The sequence below is a fragment of the Marmota monax genome, unplaced genomic scaffold (assembly GCF_021218885.2).
Source record: "Marmota monax isolate L192 unplaced genomic scaffold, Marmota_monax_Labrador192_F-V1.1 WCK01_AAM20220418_F8-fsc00025, whole genome shotgun sequence".
NCBI classification, from domain to species: domain Eukaryota; kingdom Metazoa; phylum Chordata; class Mammalia; order Rodentia; family Sciuridae; genus Marmota; species Marmota monax.
Genome location: NW_026691950.1, coordinates 18,258,150 through 18,277,709, shown reverse-complemented (window position 1 = coordinate 18,277,709; position 19,560 = coordinate 18,258,150). Strand labels below are relative to the sequence as shown.

The following is a 19,560-nucleotide window of genomic DNA, read 5'->3' as shown; positions in this document are numbered from 1 at the left end:
CTGTAAACTCAAGGGAGAGGATGAAGCTGAGAATGGGGATGGAGTGGTATGAAAAGAGTAGTAGATCATGGAAGACAAATTCTCACTCTCATTCCATTCTCTTAGTTTCTTCCAAGCTGCCATTTATAATAGTAATAAGTGGGTGAATAAGTTCATATACTTGTGGTAGGCTATATATTTATTATTAACATAAAATGAATTATTCTAATAGATGGGACTCCAATAACTGGAAATGGAATCCTTCTCAACTTCTAAGCATATGGGAGAACAGGACCAAAGGAATCAAGATTGCTATGCACTCATAAACCCATCATTTTCTTTCCCAGCATGCCTTCCTTAAACAGAGCAAACTAAAGTTTCTTTTCAGCAGACTATAATCCTCCATTGACACTGTCTAAGGAAGAAATATTTATGAGGATGGGAACTTTGCAAAAAGAAGTGGAAAATATGCATATCTTTTACCATAATTTTGAGTTCCAAGTTTTTTTTAGAAAGAATTACATGGTCCCAAAGTCATATTAAAAAAGGATAATAAGTATTTACTATTTTTCTCCCACATCAATCAGTCACTCTATTTCAGATTTAAGTGCCCTCTAAACTGATAATATTTAATATTAGACATTAACACTTTTTAATTAAGAATCCCTATAGGAAGTTTTCTATTACATGTGGTCTATTTTCTTATATTAAGTAGGAAACATCTTAGATGTTAATATTTTATTCTACTACTGACTTCACAAATACGGGAACATTGAAGGAAAAGCTCTCCGCTTTCTACAGACATGGGAAAAAGGAAAAATGGAAAGAATTGCCATTAAATCAAGGCAAAGTTGCTATTCAGATTTAGAAATAAGATGTTAGGAAAAAATATTCAAGTCAGCTATTATCCACTAGAAAACGTGTGATGGGGCCAAGGGCTATATGATGTAAAACTGCAATGATCTCCAACTTCAAAAGCAAAAAAATAAGCAAAAGCATGAAGAATTAAGTGAAATGGCATTGGGAAAAATGAAAACAAAGGACTCTTCACCAGAAGAACAAACTGAAAGTCTATAGCAAGGTTGCCCATAGGTTGCCAAATTGTAGTTTATTCTTGCAGGACATGTCATTTTAAAACATATATGAAAAATGTGCCCAAATTAACATATATACCTATATTTAATAGACCACTACAGACTTGTAGCTGTGTTTCAGAAGCTTAAATATATTCATAAACAATGAGATTAATAATCAAGTTACAGGTGTCAAATTTGAAAGGGATAATTTTGGATATGTAAAATTTAACTTTTGTGGGAGACTTTTTTTTCCTTTTTGAAAATTTAATATAGCAAATCATTAAAAGCAATAGTCAATGGGTAATTTCATACCCATAAGATCATTTTGAAGATATACTATAAAAAAGTAATTTCATGTGAATGATGCCCAAATAGACAACGGAAATGCAGACATATGCAGCACAGAGGAACATATCACAATGTAAAAGAAAGCTATTCAAAATGAAACAAGTCTGTCCCACAGGAAATGCTATTACTGTGGTACTGAATTCAAGTGATATCCAATTAACAGAGGTGGAGCAATAATTTATTTATTTTTTTGGCAATACACCTGCAGTGTACTTATTCTGCACATAAGTTGTATGCCAGAGTATTTTCCTGCACAGTTTGCTCTTCTGCCTCAATGTGAATGACAGAAGCTCTAGTGATTTTTCAGTACTGATCTGACAGCTGGTTCATGGGACCACACTGATAAATGGAATTTATCAGCCATTCAGGTCATTCTTACTTGATGAAGGGTCTGTTATCCTCATAGCTAAAGAATGCATAGACATAAAGACAAGAACACCAACATTAGCATTTTATGACAAAGAATTTCATATGAAAAAAAAATATTCTCCTTCTCCCCAAAGGCCTCTGTTCCCCACCTCCCTAGAAGGTATTATAACCTTCCCTTTATATCCAGAGGTAAATCTTAAAATGACCAAGAGAACTTAAATAACAAGGAATAAAATCAATTTTACAATACTACAATATCCCTTATGAGACTCAAAAATTTCATTTTTTTCATCATGTGCTCATATTACTTGTGACTTGACAGAGACATTTATTTCTTAGAGATCACATTTCTCTAGAGAATGAGAAATTTTATGAGCAATCTGGAAAAGGCTGGGGGGCATGCTTAAAATGACAGATTTCATGTCACCTAGAGGTATCCTTATTCTGTAATATTAGAAGGTAAGATTACTTAATTATGGACACTATGCTTCTAAGTAATTTTAACTTACAGATGATTAACCTGAGTTAAAGCTGAATGTTATAGCTCTTTGAAAATAATCAATCTTGATTACTTTAAAATTCTTAAGAGTTTACTGAGAAATGAAACTGAATAGTCTTTTTATAGTAATAGAGGCAAATGTGCAGCACCTGTTTTTTGTCACTTATACTTACTAATCTTTTAATCTCATCCTGATAAAATAAAACCCTAGTGCCCAATGAGTTAAGATAAATTAGGGAACATTTTGGATCATCTTTTTACAAACAAAATTTCTCTCAGAAAATTGATAGAACAAAAAAGGAAGAGAAACCATCTGTACTTTTTTCTTCCCTCTTGCCAGAGGCAATGTATTTTTTTGGATTATGCGTAAAAAAAAAGGCTCTCACAGGGGCCCTGTCTGTGATGTATTTTGAATAAAGAGAACCACTGATAAAAACTCACTCTCCTGATGAAACAGTAAAGAATGGAGTGAGAATTTGGTATTTGAAGTCAGTTTGCCTGGGGTTTACATCCTTGTCCAGTCACTTACTAGCTATTCAGATCTTTAAAAAATTAATTAACCTGTGTTTGTGCCCGAGTATATATCTATAGAATGATAGTAATTATAATCTAAGTTATTTTTATTACAATATAAATTTCTCGGGACAAAGAAATGATTTATTAAGTGCTCAGAACAGTGCCTAATACATAATATATCCAATAAATAAATATTATATAGTTATTATTACTAGACTGTTAAAGCTAGTAGACAGACTGAAAATACAAAATTATTCACTCAAAGAATAAAACACTAGGGCTATACAAATTGAGTTCTTAAGTTCATTTGAGGATGTTTCAGGAGTAATATGATGTGGTAAAAGAGATGTGGCTGAAATAAATTTGTAGATGGAGCAGGGAGTAACTAGAACTGTAGATCCAATATGGTAATTACTGGCCAACAAATGGCTATTTAAACTTCAAAATCATTTAAAAGTAATAAAGTTTAAAATTTAGTTCTTCACCCACATCAGTGACATAATAAGTGCTCAAAACCTTCACATAGCTAGAAGGTACAATAATGGATGGTTCAGTTCTAGAACGTTTCCATCATCACAGGAAGTTCTATTGGATAATGCTGAACTACAACACTCAAAAGAGAGTATTTATTCAAGAAATGTACTCAAAACAGGTTATTTAAAGAATGCCACGGATATGCAAAAGACAGAGAAGAATTTCTGAGAAGTAATTATAATTAACACTTACAAAAAGTACCAGTGTAGAAATGCTTGTAGTAAATATCTACATTTCAATAGCTAAAAGTTATAAAACAACACAATATTTATCCTGGTATATGTGTTCCAACTGCATCAATATAGTCCATCTGCTATGGAATAATTCTTTCAACATCAAATCACATAGTACAGTGTTAAGTAAAGACAAGTACAGGGGTTAACATTGGAATACATGCAAAAAATTTTTTTTACAAAATTGTATCAAGGTATAGATGTTTTAAAAACTTTCAAAGGCTGCACACTCACTGCTGATGTGTCATGTTTTACCTTTAATGGGATATATGAAAATAAGAGAGATCAGGGTGCATCTCAGTAATTTCTGTAGACAATTGTGGGGTGCAGTCAGTTGCTCCACCCAATCACAAATACTGCTAATTTGAGATTCCCTTAGAATAAGCTGCAGCCGTGTGTTGTAGTAGAAATAATGTTCACTGGAATGGGAGCAAAAGTGAATTGTGACATTTCTAGGTTTTGTCAATTACAGGACTGGATTTGGGCTCCCCCTTACCATTTGTACCTTCCTTTTTACTAGAAAAAAGTGGTAGTATAGCCTCATATCCTGAAATGGAAGCTGCTTATTGATATGAAACGAGTGTTTTAGATTTAGACCACTTACATGTAAGATTCTAGTATACCAGAGTTTAATATACTATATTAGACCTTAAGTTTAAAAACATTTTCCCAATGATTTAATCTGTACAATAATTAATAAAGTATTTAATTTGTTTTATTAGCTATAAGGATTTCAATTACATATTCGTATAGAAATTCATGCTACTGGACAAAAATATGTATTCATTACTTTTTCCTCTGGTAAAAATAAGATAACAGAAAGTGGTTTAAAAGAGAATATCAATAGAAATTACCTAGGTCAGAGAGTTCCATTATTTTTTGTCAGATATTTTATTAGCTTAAAGAATTTGGTTTTACAATGTATCTCCGTCAAATCCAAGTTAAACTGATGCTAACACTGGGAATGGCAAAGCTATGTAACTTTGATTCATTTATTTATATTTTACATAACATATCTACAGAACTAGGTTGTAAAGCTGAATAATTTTCATTTGGGTTTACCAATGAATATCCAGTCAAACAAATATCCTTCTTGGTTGAATAACTGAAATGTTCCACTGCAATATTTTAAGTTTTTATCAAAATACAGAAACAAAAGTCTAAAATGTTCTTGGTAGATACCATCAGGAATTTACAGGTGACCTTATAATTTATGAATGTTGATTTATTGAAGAACAAACAAAATATCATGTACAAGTAATTTTCAAGACAATAAGAAAAGAGTTTTTTATTTCAAAATCATATTTTCTTTGGTAAAATATATTATTCTAACTAACATCTAAAGTTTTATTTAGATACTGTCATACAATTGACCTTAAAATTCAATATTAGAATAAAGATCAGAATTTTCAGGAGCCTCTGCATAGATGATAATTAGGCACACATTAACATTAATTTTATAGAAAATTCCAAAGCTTACACACAAAAAAGCTATTAGTGTCTAGTTCCATAGAAGCTTAGCTCAATCTAATTTTAAAAAGGATATATTTCTTAACCAAAATATTAATCTATTCATGCTATGATGTAAAGATATAATATCAGTCTAGACAGATGATAAATTGGCAGAAATAACATAAACAAAGCTGGGTGTGAAGGCACACACCTACAATCCCAGCAGTTAGCGAGGCTGAGGCAAGAGGACCTCAAGTTTGACATTAGATTGGACAAGGTAGAAAGACTTTGCCACAAAATTAAAAAAATAACTAAATAAAAATAAAAAGGAAAAGGTCTGGGGATGGAGCTTAGTGATAGAGAAGCACTGGGTTCAATCCCAATATCTCTACTCTGAAATTACATAAATGAATCAAGTTAGTTATACAAACTTCTTTCTCTGACTTCAGGAATCATTAAACACAAAAGAAACTTATCTTTGGAATAGTTTTGAAGGAAATACCTAAAATTGAAAATATAAAGGAGATAAAAATTTTAATTAGTTTTAAAAATTTCATTCTCCTTATTGTGGATTTTTTTTTACTTAGATAGTCCAGAATATGTTTAATAATAGGATGGGTAAACCTCTGTGTGATGGAAAGTATGTCTGAGAGTTTAGTCCTAAGCAAAAGATCTAGTCACTGATAATTCACAATAAATAATAGAAAAGGAATGATTTTGGCAGAACTGTTAATCCCATCAGCTTCAAGATTAATACTGTCTGGGTTACCCTGGAATTCTTGGAGGATTAGCTAAACTGGTTTGGTGAGTGAAGTGTCTGTTTAACAGCTAACAGGAGCGGTATCGTGATGTACATAGATAGATATCCTGATTAGTCTTCCAACATTTCCAGTTTCAATATGCAACTTGATTCACTTTCCTTGATATAAAACTAATTTTATGAAAGATATATAGACTCCCCCCTTAAATTTGGTCAGAGTTACTACAATAATTAGAAAGATAATGTGGGTGGGTTTCTCAAGATAAAATTATTGTTCAATCTTCATATTAGGGAGAAAAGATAATAAATACTAATGCACCTGTATAGTAAAGGGTTATTCCCTTTCCCCCTCAGTCAACAACACTCCCACTGTGCGAACTAAGGGGAGTCAGGTACTCAGACTCAAAAAGTGGCCAGAGCAACCTTAGCTGCTGCACTTCCTGTGGGCTTACCTACAATGATCCAAGAGACACTGTGTTAACCCACTGGCAACCCCTGTTCTCTATGTTTGAAACCACAAAGGGTCATGACAAGGCCATTTTAAGATTGTGATAGTCACAGGAATAGTGAAGTTCATAAATATATTATGTCCTCAGCATTGAAAAATCCACTATGTAACTGTATTATTCACTAAAGTAATCATTTGACCATAAAGTATGGAATAAAGGTGATGAAATCATATGTGAAATGTTCATGAAAAATTCGTTAAGAAAAATAAGTTCTGGAATTGGATTCATTTTTTTTTCTTATGACTGCGAAAATTTGAAACTTTGAATAGAAAAGATAAAATAAATGATCAGATATCTATATAGGAAGAAGATTGTATTTCTTTCTGATAGCTTTGCATTATACTCATTAAAAACTGTTGCTTTAATCAGTAACATTTTAACAACCACAAAATATTGTCAGTAAGTTGGTTAGTTTTCATTTATTGATATTCTTCACTGAAATTTACAATGCTTCCTTGTTCACTACCAGAGGCCCAAAGGCTTTTAGATCTAAATTGTGCCTCAAACTTCACTAATCCTGGGAATATTAGACCAAGGGCTAATTGAATATGGTCACTGGAATGTAAAGAGATGCAGTAGTTTAGAAATATATTAGAGGCCGTATCTTTGGAGTTCTCTTTTCAACTTAGAGGATGTACAAAAACTTTTTAAATAAAGTCAGGAAATTAATAATGTTTTGTTGTGTTGCCAAATGTGTTTTGACAAGTTGAATTTCTGCTATACTCTTTCTCAGGCCATATGGCATCATCACCTCTTTCTTCACCAACTGCAAGAGAAACATGCATCATACCTCTTCTGTGAATAAACAACTTATTACAAATTGCTTGTAAGTATAGCTAAAACACAAAAAAAGCACAACCAAGTATTTAAAATACCTCTGTTCTTACTAAAGTTTCCTTAAATGGCATTCAGGGAGTCACTGCAGCACAATAGGAATCAGACAAGTTTTATTTAAAGTTGGATAAGTAACTTATTCTTTATAAGACTTTTGATAAATGCTATGAACTTTCATATATTTTACTAAAAATGGGTATATACATGCAGATTTCTCATGAATGTGAAACAGAAACCCGGAGTACTGCAGTGTACATGAGAAAGCTAAGCTTAATTCATAAGTATATTGTGACCTCTGTGTTGAAAATGACAGGTTATAAAAACTGAAGTTTTACAAGCCTCATGTTAGTTGATAAAATAATGTAACTGGGAACTGTAAAGTTGAAGGGACCCAAGGATAGAGTAGTCTATGGCCCTTTGAAGAATATCAATTAGAACTTCTGAAGCCCACACTGAATTTTTGAATATGTCACTTAAATGAAAATCCATTATGGTTTTTCTGGTAAAACTTTTGGAAAAAAAATCATACTGAACAGCTAGTGTAGCAATAGTAGTTGCCATTACTTGGTCAGTGAACAGCCCTAATTAATTACTCACAGTCTCTTTCAATTTTATTTTTAATATAGAAGCCCAGTGAGACGTAGTTGTTCCTAGTTAAAATTGTTACTAGGAATTTTGGCACAGGCTTTCTAAACTGATATTAAATGAGAAAAGAAAATAAGTAATACTACAAAAATAAGTAATATAATGAATAAATCCAATTTTGTAAATACAGAAAAAGCTCTAAAGTAAAAAATAAAAAATTTTTGTTTTGTTCTGTTTTGTCTTTTGGTACTGGTAATTAAACCCAGTGTGCTTAACCACTAAGCTACATCTTCAGCTCCTTTTATTTTTTATTTTGAGACAGGGTCTTGCCAAGTTGTATAGGTCCTTGCTATGTTGCTAAGGATGGCTTTGAACTTGCAAGCCTCCTGCCTCAGCCTCCTGAGCAACTGGGAGTACCGGCAGGCACCACTGTGCCTGGTCAAAATAACAAATTTTAATAGAGTACATTTTATTGGAAAGAACAGCTTCAGTAAAGTGTTAAGAACCAGTACCAATGAAAGCATATTCTCTGATGACAATGTAATTAAATTAGATATAAACTAATAAAATGTGTACATGCCTATAAATATAAATATATGACTATTAATAATAATCCATTTACTGCTACATTTCCAGAAGAGCCTCCAAGTTCCACTTTTTACAAATAAGTTCTACTTAATACGCAATTAACAAATAATCCTTTTCTTATATATGTTAAGTCTGAATAGAACAGAAGAAAAACTTTTATGATTTAACCATAGGTTTCTAGATAAGGATATTTTAAGAGATAAAAATTTGAGAACATTTTATGTAAGAATTTAGTTAAAAGTCCAAAATAAGTTATTAAATAACAAAATCTAGTGGTGCATACACAGCATAATCAATTAAAATTCATTCCAAAATAGAAAAGTTCTATTAATCATGCCACTTATTACATGAATAGCCTAAAGAAGAAGAAAGAAAGAAAGAAAACTTCCATGTAAATGAAGAAACTATTTGGTGAGGTTAATATTTTTCATGGAAATACAAAATAACTTAAAATGCTAAGATTATATAGTATTTCCCTTAACTTAATAAAATTATCTATTTAAAAAAATCCACAGCTAACATCTAATGTAATGTTTCTCCACCTACTTTACAGTTTCTCCATTCTATATATGTACATATATATGCACCTACACACACTTTGTAGTTTCTCCATTACTTCCAAGATGAGAGAGAGAGAGAGAGAGAGAGAGAGAGAGAGAGAGAGAGAGAAACATAGGCATGCACATTTTAATTTCCACACAAAAACAAGGATGCAGGCTATCCTTGGAACCGCTCAATATAATACTTGTTGTCTTGACACATAATATGAGAAGAAGAAAAAATTAACTGGTATCATTAGAATTGTGAATCTAATATTTAATTATTTTTTGAAGATATCATGATAATTTCCATCAAAAATGTGAAGAACTGTACGAAAAATTGTTAAAACTATCAACAAAATTTCATGTTAGATAGAAATAAAGATGCAAAGATCAATATTATTCTATTAAAGTGGAAAATCAAAGAGAAACTAGAAATCATTCATTACAGCAACAAAACAAAAGTTCTTTAGAAATTTATCTTGCAAAGAATGATTGGGCCTTAATGGAAGAACTCTAAAAAAACCTATATAAGGATCTAATGTAAGACCTCCATAAATGAAGACATATCTATATATATATAGCTAATATAACTTAACCTCATAAATATAGTGGCTCTCCCAACTTGCCATACAATTAATGATATTATGACTAAAATAAAAAGAATTATTTTGAAAGAATTTGAGAATTTAAGGACAGCACAAAGCTTTATGTAAAGGATGGAATGTTTAGTAAATGTTGTGGGGAAGTTGGTTCATTATATAAAGAACACAAAATGTTACTCAAAGAGATTAAAAATTTAATGTGAATTGGGAAACTCAAAGACAAATAAAAGAGAATGTAGACAAATAAATAGAAATAAAGGAAAAAAATTGATTCCTCGCTTAAGAGAATTTCTGTTGAAAGACATTGAAAGTATATATGATATAGGAAAAAGCTTATGGTTTAAATTCATATATTATAATTTATGTCTCTCTGTGTATATTGTAGCAAAGGAAACATTAACAGAGAAGTGACAAACTGGAAGAAAATACTTACACTGTCAGAAGCATAAAGCTGACAGGAAAAATGAAAAAATAGAACACCTCTTAAAAGAGATAGGAAATCTAGTAGAAACAAAGAAGCATGATAATTCTAATGCAGTTCCTTTGAGTATTAAGCAAGATGTATCATATCTTTGGGAATCCTTCCTACATCTAATCAAGCAAGATGCAGCAAATTCAAGGAAGGCAGAAAAACCAGAGAAATGCAATAGCTCATTAAACGGGTCAGCTTCTGAGCCACATCCTGGTATGTGTAACATGCTAATATCCAATAATGTCAATATTTCAGCTAATCAATTATTACCTTTTTTGCTCAGGGTTTTTCTTTTTAAGCCAATAATTAAAAGGTTTTAATTTTAATCTTAGACCATCATTCTCAATTCTGGAACAGAGAGGACTTTTGTCAGCACTTTGAAGTATCTGGCATTAAATAAACTTCCTCCACACCCAACAGTCCTCAGTATTCCAGGATGCAAATTCATATAGCACATTTACAAAGGTGCCAGGGGCTTGGATGACAGACCTTTTAAAAATATATAATTATATGTAGTAAAATCCCAGCAATTGGGACTTAGCCAAGAGAAATACAGATTAGGAAATTTTCTAGTGTAGACTGAGCAGCTCAAGATGCTTAACACTACTATATACTGTCTGCACATTTTAATTACAAATCCAATGATTTAATACACAGTCTTTTGTTTTAGGTAACTAAGACTTACACTTTCAGCACTTCTAAATGAGGTAAAGAAAAAAATATGATTTTAAAACAAATAACACTCCTAATTGCAAACCACTACTGAAAAGTAGAACAGTGAGAGGGCTGAAAGCCATATTGTTGTGTTTGTTAAAGGGAGATATTCACTTGGAATTAAAAAAATCTTATCTGTACCCAGGAAATGTGCTTAGTTCAGAAATCCATTTTGTTGATTGATTTGGCAATCAGTGATTATCTTTGTCACCTTCAGTCACAGGTCATTTTACAGTCTTCTTCTGTGAATTGGGTAAAATTAAACATCTACAAAGACTCAAGGTATTGATTGTCTTACATCCCAAAGGTAGGGAAGTGAAACCACCAAAAACCAATTTCTCTAAAAACCTCAGCTCCCTTGAGGTTGTTGAATTCAGATACTTACTACCACCTTGTTAGGTTTGTATATGATTTCAGTGTGTCCTTAAAAGTTTCAAGGAAGCTTGGTTTCCAATATGGCAATGTAAACAGGTTGAGGATCTTTCAGAAGTAAAAACTAGTGGGAGGGAATCAGGCTGTAGAAAGCTTCACCCTTGGAAGGGATTCAAGTAGTAGTTCTTGTACTTAACTCAACCTTGAGTTACTTCTCAAGGTTGTTTTAAAAAGAGGTTTTTTTGTTTGTTTGTTTGTTTGTTTTTAAAAAGGAAGTTCTTATTTAAAAAAAAAAGAAGGCTGGTATAAAAAGAGCAAGCCTAATCTCTTCCCTTGATTTGGCTTCCTGACTTGCCATTTGAACCCCTTCTGTATGCATTCCTGCCATGCTGCCAATTGCTGTGAAATGATGTGAAAAGGGAGCCACTGAAAGAACCATTGCCATAGCTGTTGAACTTTCTATCTCCAACAATGAGCTAAATAAATCGTTTTTTCTTTTCAACTACTCAGCCTCAGGTATTGTACTATAGCAACTGAAAACAGACTAATATACAACCTGTATTCCTTCTTACTAATATCCGCAGATCTCCTCTTTTGTCTATCTTTTCACTACATGTCACCTGTTTCATGTCCATGCTTTAACAAACCTAGATCTTATGATCTCTTACTTTATCTCTCCTCCTTAATGATTTAAAACACATACACACACACACACACACAAATAAAATCACACTTGAGTAGCTGAATATTGCTGGAGAAAAGCACACAACCACAATTACTGAAGATAAACTAAATACATAAATACAAAAGTCTAATGGCACTTAACAATGTCTAACAAACCAATTATACTTCTCCAGTACAAATGCTTTCCCATTCTTCATAAAGAATATTTCTCATCTTCCTTCCACCTAAACCTCTTTTTCATTCCAACTCCTACAGCTGAATATTGTATCCTATTTCCTTACAAAAAGAAAAGAAAAGAAAAGAAAACACATAAATAATCTAACAGTTGCAGACACTTTGGTGCCAGACATCTCAAGTCCTTGTACAGTTCCTGAATTTATCCCCTGGCTACTGCTGCCTTCCACACTTTGCTCCTATGACATCATGTTTTTATATTACCTGACTCTTTTCTGAGATGTCTTTAGCAGAACAACATACTTCTTAGGTGATTTCAGCCAGTAATTCACAGTAAATACCAGTAACTCTAAAATCTCTGTCTCTAATACTGACAATATTGCTGAGACATTAAGACTCCTGATAACTACATTGTGCTAATCAGATTTTATATTCATAAATATAAATATTAAAATATTCACAGATGCTACCAAACTGTGGTCTTGAGGTGAGTTAGCCTCTCAAAAATCTCAAAGGATTATTGCACAGATTAAATAAATTAACATATGTAAAGAACTTAGACTAGAGCCTACTACATAGCAAAACTTCAATACTTTAAGTATTCTTATTAAATACATTATTTCAAATAGATATTTAAAAACTTTAATTGATGTTTTACCAAGTATAGCAATTATACCCGATTTGAGGGTAGAACCATAGACTACTTGTCCTTTATTTTTGTAGGGGCTGGGGATGTGGCTCAAATGGTAGTGCATACACAGGGCGCTGGGTTCGATCCTCAGCACCACATACAAATAAAATAAAGATGTTGTGTCCACCGAAAACTAAAAAATAAATATTAAAAAATTCTCTCTCTCTCTCTTAAAAAAATCAATAAATCTCAACTGTCAAATTTGTATACCTAAAATCATTGTAGTAAATAAAAATTTCAATTTAATGTTATTTTAAAGAAATATATATTAGGATAAAAAAACTTTCTCCTAGTTGATTCTTGTTATAGTAACCAGGGAAAACTCTTGAAAGCCTAGGATATTATGATTAAATCTCAATGATATTTCTTGTTTACTTAATTCAGCCTTAGGAAGAAATAAAATTTTCCACATAAGAATTTGAAGAACTATAGTAATAAGTAATATACTAAACAAAAATTGACCTCTGCATTAAAAATATGGCTCAGAAATAATTAGAAAGTGATTTAATGTGATTCAGGGCAGACAACCCCAAAAATTTGGTACCAAGCTTGGCATTTGGGAAATCATCAGAATAGGAAGGTTTTTCTGACCTTCTGACCCTTTTCTCCTGAAGCACACCATAAAGGAATTATCAGGCCTTCCTCTCTTAACTGCATAATAAGACCCTTATTCCTGACATATACTCCCTATACACAGAGTAACACATTAGGAATAGAACATCCTAATCCTCAAAGACACAAGGATGCCAAGAAAAATTTGAACAAACAGGCTTGATAAATTCCTCTTGGCTTATTACCACTATGAAATGCTCTTTTGTCCTCCAATTATAGTTTTCTACATCTGTTATGTTATGGTTTGGATATGAGGTATCCCCTAAAAGCTCCTGTTAATGCAGAAATATTTAGAGGTAAAATAATTGGATTATGAGACCTACTCAGCCCATGCTAATTTGGATGGACAGGGTGGCTACTGTAGACAGGTGGGTCATGGCTGGAGGAGATGGGTCACTGGCGGGGGTGTTCTTTAGAAGGATACATCTTCCCTGTGGCCTCTTCTCCCATCCTTTGGCCCCTTCTCATGACCCATCATGAACTGAGCAGTCTTCCTCCATCATTCTCTTCTCCCATGATGTGACACCTCTCCTTGGACCAGAGTGATGGTATCAATCATTTATGTGATCAGGGACAGATAGATGTGAGAGGTGGGAACATGAGATTAAGGGAATAAATCTGTAAGAGCAGGTTCCAATTAGAGCTAATCAGCACAGGCCAAAGCCACTTAGAGTTGTCATGGCAGTAGGAACTCAAAAGTCTGATATCCAGCTGTCATTCAAAAGTCAAAATGCGGACCTGTGTGGAACTCTTTGGAACTTGCCTGGGATCCCCCAATAAAAGTGGAGGGCAGGAGAGGTTCACTGTCCTTCTGAGAGGACCCACTGACTCACTTATGTATTCCCTTTCCCCATTTCCTAAACCTTCTAATAAATTCATGCCTGTTACTCTGAGAGAGCTCTGAAATATTTCTGACTTGATTGCAAAAATTGGAGTTTGAAGGGGGGCATTTATACTTCCTCAGTTTCCAAGAAGACCCCAGCCCCGTAACATATGGACTGAGACTTTTGAGGCCAAGGGCCCCAAATAAACATGCTTTTTATAAATTATTCTTGTGGGGTATTTGGTCACAGCAACAAGTAAACTGACGAAAATAATTCACTTCATGAAACTTTGTTTTTAAAAAATGCACAAGTTTACCTGTTTTGTTGGTTCTCTATTTCTGAAGGTCTCCATGTCATGTAAAATTTGTATTAAATAAACCTGTATGCTTCTCTCTGCCTAACCTGTATTTTGTTATGAGGGTCTCACCATGAACCTAGCAGTAGGTAAGAAATCTTTTTCCCCTACAAATTCAAATTTTCATTTACATTTTGAATTTGGAGTTTATGGTAACAAATATTATTCCATATAACTTCTCATGAGGTGGATCTATATAAAAATAAACATGTTAAAAGTTTATGAAATTTTTTTGGGACAGTAACTTTTTGTTTCATGTAGAGTGCATGAGTTTCAATTTTATAAGTTGAAACTAAACAGTATGCTCCTAAGTATATGTATCCATTTCGAGCCTTTATTTTGAAAAGCTTAAAATACAAGGAAAATAAATAGCAATTACCTTAAAATTTAATAGCAGCAAAAAGATAAAGCACAAGTTTTTAAGAAATTATCTCCAAATCATAATTAGATTTTTTAAAACTAATTATTTAAATGATGTAAATAAGAGCAATTACAAACAGTAGAATTTTACCTCACAAATAATTTGGGGACAGATGAATGGTAATAATTAAATGTTTTAATTTTCATAAGACTTCATTAAATTTTCATTTTGTAGATATATCCACAGTAGTCTATTAACAATAGAAAATTAGACTCAATTTTTAAAAAAACTTTTTCAGAGATTAGAAATTAGAATGATAATTCTTTCAGGAAAACAATACTCATTTTTTTTTGTTGTTGTTGTTCCAGGGATTGAACCCAGTAAAGGGTCTTGTTGAGTTGCTTAGGGCCTCTCTAAACTGCTGAGTTTATGAATGGCTTTGAATTCTTCATCCTCTTGTCTCAGCCTCCTAGGCTGCTGGGATTACAGGTGTGTGCCATCATGCCTGGCTCAACTGATTTTTTTATTAACATAATGTAGGGCTACTCATTTTTAATGAAACATACAAGTGGTATATGCTCATTATACTAAATTCTGAAAACTCAAAAGTGCAATGCTCTCATAAAAAATAAACATTTAGTCTTTGTCTCTGTTGCCTGGTAAAGAGCTCCTAAAACCATTGGAATCTCAAGTGTCTTTTGAATGCTAATGAAATAACTCAAGGTGTGTTTGAGGGTGGAGGTGGACTGCTAAAATACTAGTCTCAGTCCAAGCCACCATTGAAGGGTTAGAACTTGCCACCTAACTCCAGTCCCCCATGTCTCCCTTAAATTCCCACTCCATCACCAGGTAAGAGAGGGGAGCTGGAGATAGTGTACAATAATCTGTGGCCAATAGTTTAATCTCTCATGATTAAAATAAAAAAAAAATTCCTATAAGAATGCCAAAGGATGGGATTTGAGAAGCTTGTGAATTGACAAACATATCCATGAGCCTGGGAAAGAGAGGGCATGCAAGTTGGCCCTCTTCTGCCATACAGTGCTGTATACACTTTTTCCATTTGACAGTTCCTGAGTTTCATTTTTTTTTTTAAATAATAAAACTGTACTCTTAAGGACAGCATGTTCTGTGAGTTGTTCTATTGAATTATTGAACATGAAGAGTGTTGATGGGGACTCCTAATTTATAAATTATAACCAAAAGTGTGGGTATGCTGGGCACCTCATTTGCAATAGTGTCGGAAGTGAGGGCAGTCTGTGAAGCTGAGCCCTTAACTGTGGATTCTGTTGTAACTCTGTGAGAGTTAGTGTCAGAACAAATTGAACCCTTGAACATCTAGTTGGTATTGGTGCACTTGTTGCTGTGTGAAAAAAATGACATGTATTTGGTACCTTAAATGGTGATGGGAAATATCATGCAAATACGTAAAAATGAGCATATGAAATGGCATATTATGATGACACTAAGTTATTACCAACTTTTTAGTACATTTCTATTTAGTCTATTTTCCACATATATAACTATTTCTTTGAAACAAAAACATTCACTTATATCTAAAAATTATATTAGCTCACATCCATCTTATAAATTATGCTTAATACAATTTTATAAAATATTGCTTTTTATTTTATATTTTGGAAGAGAGCTAAATTATTTTAAGGTATCAATATTTATCTGATCATTACTTGAAGGAAAAGGAATTTTGTGACTTAGAACTTTTTTAAATTTTTAAATATTTCTTACCAGTTGTAGTTGGACACAATACCTTTATTTTATTTATTCATTTTTTTGTGGTGCTGAGGATCAAACCCAGAGCCTCGCACATGCCAAGTGAGTGATCTGCTGCTGAGCCCCAGACCCAGCCCCAGCTTAGTAATTTTTTTTGTGATTTTTTGCAAACTGATAACTTATTAATTTTATTTCTTAAATTCATAAAATTATACAAAAAAGTTACTAAACATGCTTGCATGTAACAGATTTGTATTTGCTAACAATGTCTTTGGACTTTTGCATCTTCTATATAGAATATATAATATAAATATACACATATGTAAATATGTGCATGTATTCATACATATATAATACTGATATAAGTAGATTTTATAATCAGAACATTAATTTTATAACCATTACATATATATTAACATATGAAATTGAAAGCAAAAAATAAAGAAATAAAAACAATATTGTAATAATTATATTTTCAAGCCTACATAACTTTGTTTTCTAGGCAGATAAATGTTTATGAACATACTGAGCACTTATTATTTATGAGTAATTATAAATTATTGCATTATTGTAAAAGAAAACATCTGCTAGTTAATGAGTTAGCAGTACTCAGTCATAATATCATCACATAATAGATGAAGTGTTCTGCCTGTGCTCCTTATTGAAGAACAGCCTACACTATACACTTTATCCCATCTTCCCTTGCCTATTTAAATTTGAAATTAATTAAATTTAGATATTATGCAACTTTCTTCACTCTTCATGATCAACAAATATTCTATTCTTATCAAATAAAGGAATAGGCTATAATACATCTCATGCTTAAAAACTAACCAATAAACAAAACACCTTCCTGCACCTGACATTTTCTCCAGCTATTACATTTCTGAGCTCTTATTTATAGATAAAGGCTTGAAAAAAGTTGCCATTATATGTGTTTTTTAACTCCTCTCCTCCCCTTTCCCCTTGAATTCACTCATATAAGGCTTCACAAGCTTTACCAAAACAGCCTTCATCAAGTTCACCAAAGACCTCCATGTTCAGTGGTCAAGACTTAAATTCTCATCTAATTTGAAAACTTGATTCACTTACCTTCCAGGATCTCTTGCTTTCTTCCTCTATATCAACTGTTGCTACTTCTGAATCCACTGTGCAGGTTTGGCAACTCTAAGATCTCCATAAATTGAAGTGCCAAAGTGTTATGCTCTATGGTCCTCTTATATTCTGAGTCTACTCTCAATCCCATTATCTTAACTAGCCTCAGCATTTTAAAGTAAAGTCTACTCTATCCCATTCTTCCAAGGTCGTAGGCAGTAGCAGATTCTTCATGGATTTGAGGAATGGACAAAGAGAGGATTTGAAGAATTAGAAAGAATTTGGATGTGTGGACTAGACTAGAGCATACACATGCCTTTATGTGAGGCCCCACACGGTATAGAATCCAGCTGAGAGTAGGGAGAGAAGGAAAATAAGCAATGAGCCGGGAGTTACATCTTGGCATTGAAGCCCAAAAAGTTGGAGGATTCTAAATTCACACCTGACTGTCTTAATAGTTTTTAAAGGTCTATCTGTCAAAAAGGGAGGTTAATACTTGTTTTAATTATTATTTTGTTATTTAGTTTCCTAAGCTCCATAATTAATGATAATGTCCCTATCCCACCAAGAGGCACTGAACTAGTCTCCTTTGCCAGATCTTTGTCTTCCTAGACTCCCTTATAGTGGGGAGTCATGTGATTCAGACTTGTGATGCCAGTAAGGGTGTTTGGAAGAAGTTTCTACCTTGACCATACATCAGTGAGAAAGGAACATAAGAACTTGTTTTCTTTTTTTTCCTGTCTTTGAAAACAGCTGCTGAATGATATGTTACTTGGAGGTGAAAGAGTCATCTTTGGACCACAGGATGACACAATAAATGGCAAAGCCAACATGCTGAAGATGAACAAAGCCTGTAAGGGCATAGGTTCTTGCTGCCATTATTGCGCTTTGGAGTCAACTCTAGAACAACCTCTCCTTGGATTTCATGTTCCATAAATCATGACCATCCTTATGATTTAGGTATTTATATTTTCAGAAGTAACCATCTCAACAGATACATACTTTCTAGTGACTAGTCAGTGGAACTCACTGAGCTGGAAAATCATTGCAAATTTTTTACCATATATGTATACCATTTTCACTATTTTATGTTTTTGAAACCATCTCACTTTTCTTATTTTAATGTTTTAAAAGGAAATATATAACTGCCATAAGTAAAAATACAGAATAATTTAATTTGACAATTCAGAAAGTAATAAAGATGTATAAAATGAAGTCATTGTTGAAAATAGGTAAAACATAGCAACTCTAAGTACAAAAAATTAAAATTTATACACTGAGGACTCCAAGTTATATCTCCAGCTTTCATTACTTCTACTGCCTACTCAACATCTGCACTAAGATATCTAGTAAGTTACTTGATTTAAAAAAAAAAAAACCTGTTCCATCTGTAAATGCACTTCCATCATGATTTTCCTCATATCAACAATAACTTAATTAGTTTCCCAGGCTAAAACCATTGAAGTCATTCAATTTTTTTTCTCTTAGGGTTTATATAAAATCAATGAATGAAATTTATAAGTTCTATCTTCATAATTTTACTACTTTTAGGAGCTAAGAGTTTAGCTCAGTGGCAGATGACATGCTCAGCATGTGAGGGGACCTGGGTTCAATTTGACCAGGACACCACTGTCCCCCCAAAAGGAACACTTCTGATTTATGAAATAAATGAATGAACAATTAAATATAAAATTCAAATCCACATTTCTACATTAAAAATTAAGTAAAATATATGAATAATAAGGAACACAAATATTATTTAATTATAACTATTCTCAGACTTCTTCCACTCTTCTGAAAACTTATGCTTAACTATTTTCAGGGGAAAAACTACAATCTTATGAATTGGTAATTCAGACTAATTCTGATTTTCAAGCTTTCTTAGTTTGTACATTCCTGGTGGAATATAAAAGTAATCTGAGTACAAGCTCTATTAAAATAACAAAGGGGCTGCTCATTTTTATAGTAGCATTATTTACAAGACATTTCCCCCTTAGGTATTCTTTCAGGTTTTCTCATCCTTAGACAGCAATTACTCTCCTATATCTGATA

The 19,560-nt window shown here is 32.7% G+C and overlaps 1 protein-coding gene across 22 annotated transcripts in view; it reads right to left on the bottom strand.

The window, feature by feature from the left end:
• The window catches only part of Adgrl3 (adhesion G protein-coupled receptor L3), a 785,567-nt gene that overhangs the window by 62,981 nt on the left and 703,026 nt on the right, over positions 1-19,560 (bottom strand). For 14 of the 22 annotated variants that reach the window (XM_058571494.1, XM_058571546.1, XM_058571073.1 and 11 more), the window contains one exon: positions 1,783-1,809. The exons of the other annotated variants lie outside the window; for them this stretch is intronic. In XM_058571494.1, coding sequence (XP_058427477.1) covers positions 1,783-1,809 — 27 coding nt within the window. The remainder of the gene's footprint in view (positions 1-1,782; positions 1,810-19,560) is intronic. 22 annotated transcript variants of the gene reach the window in all.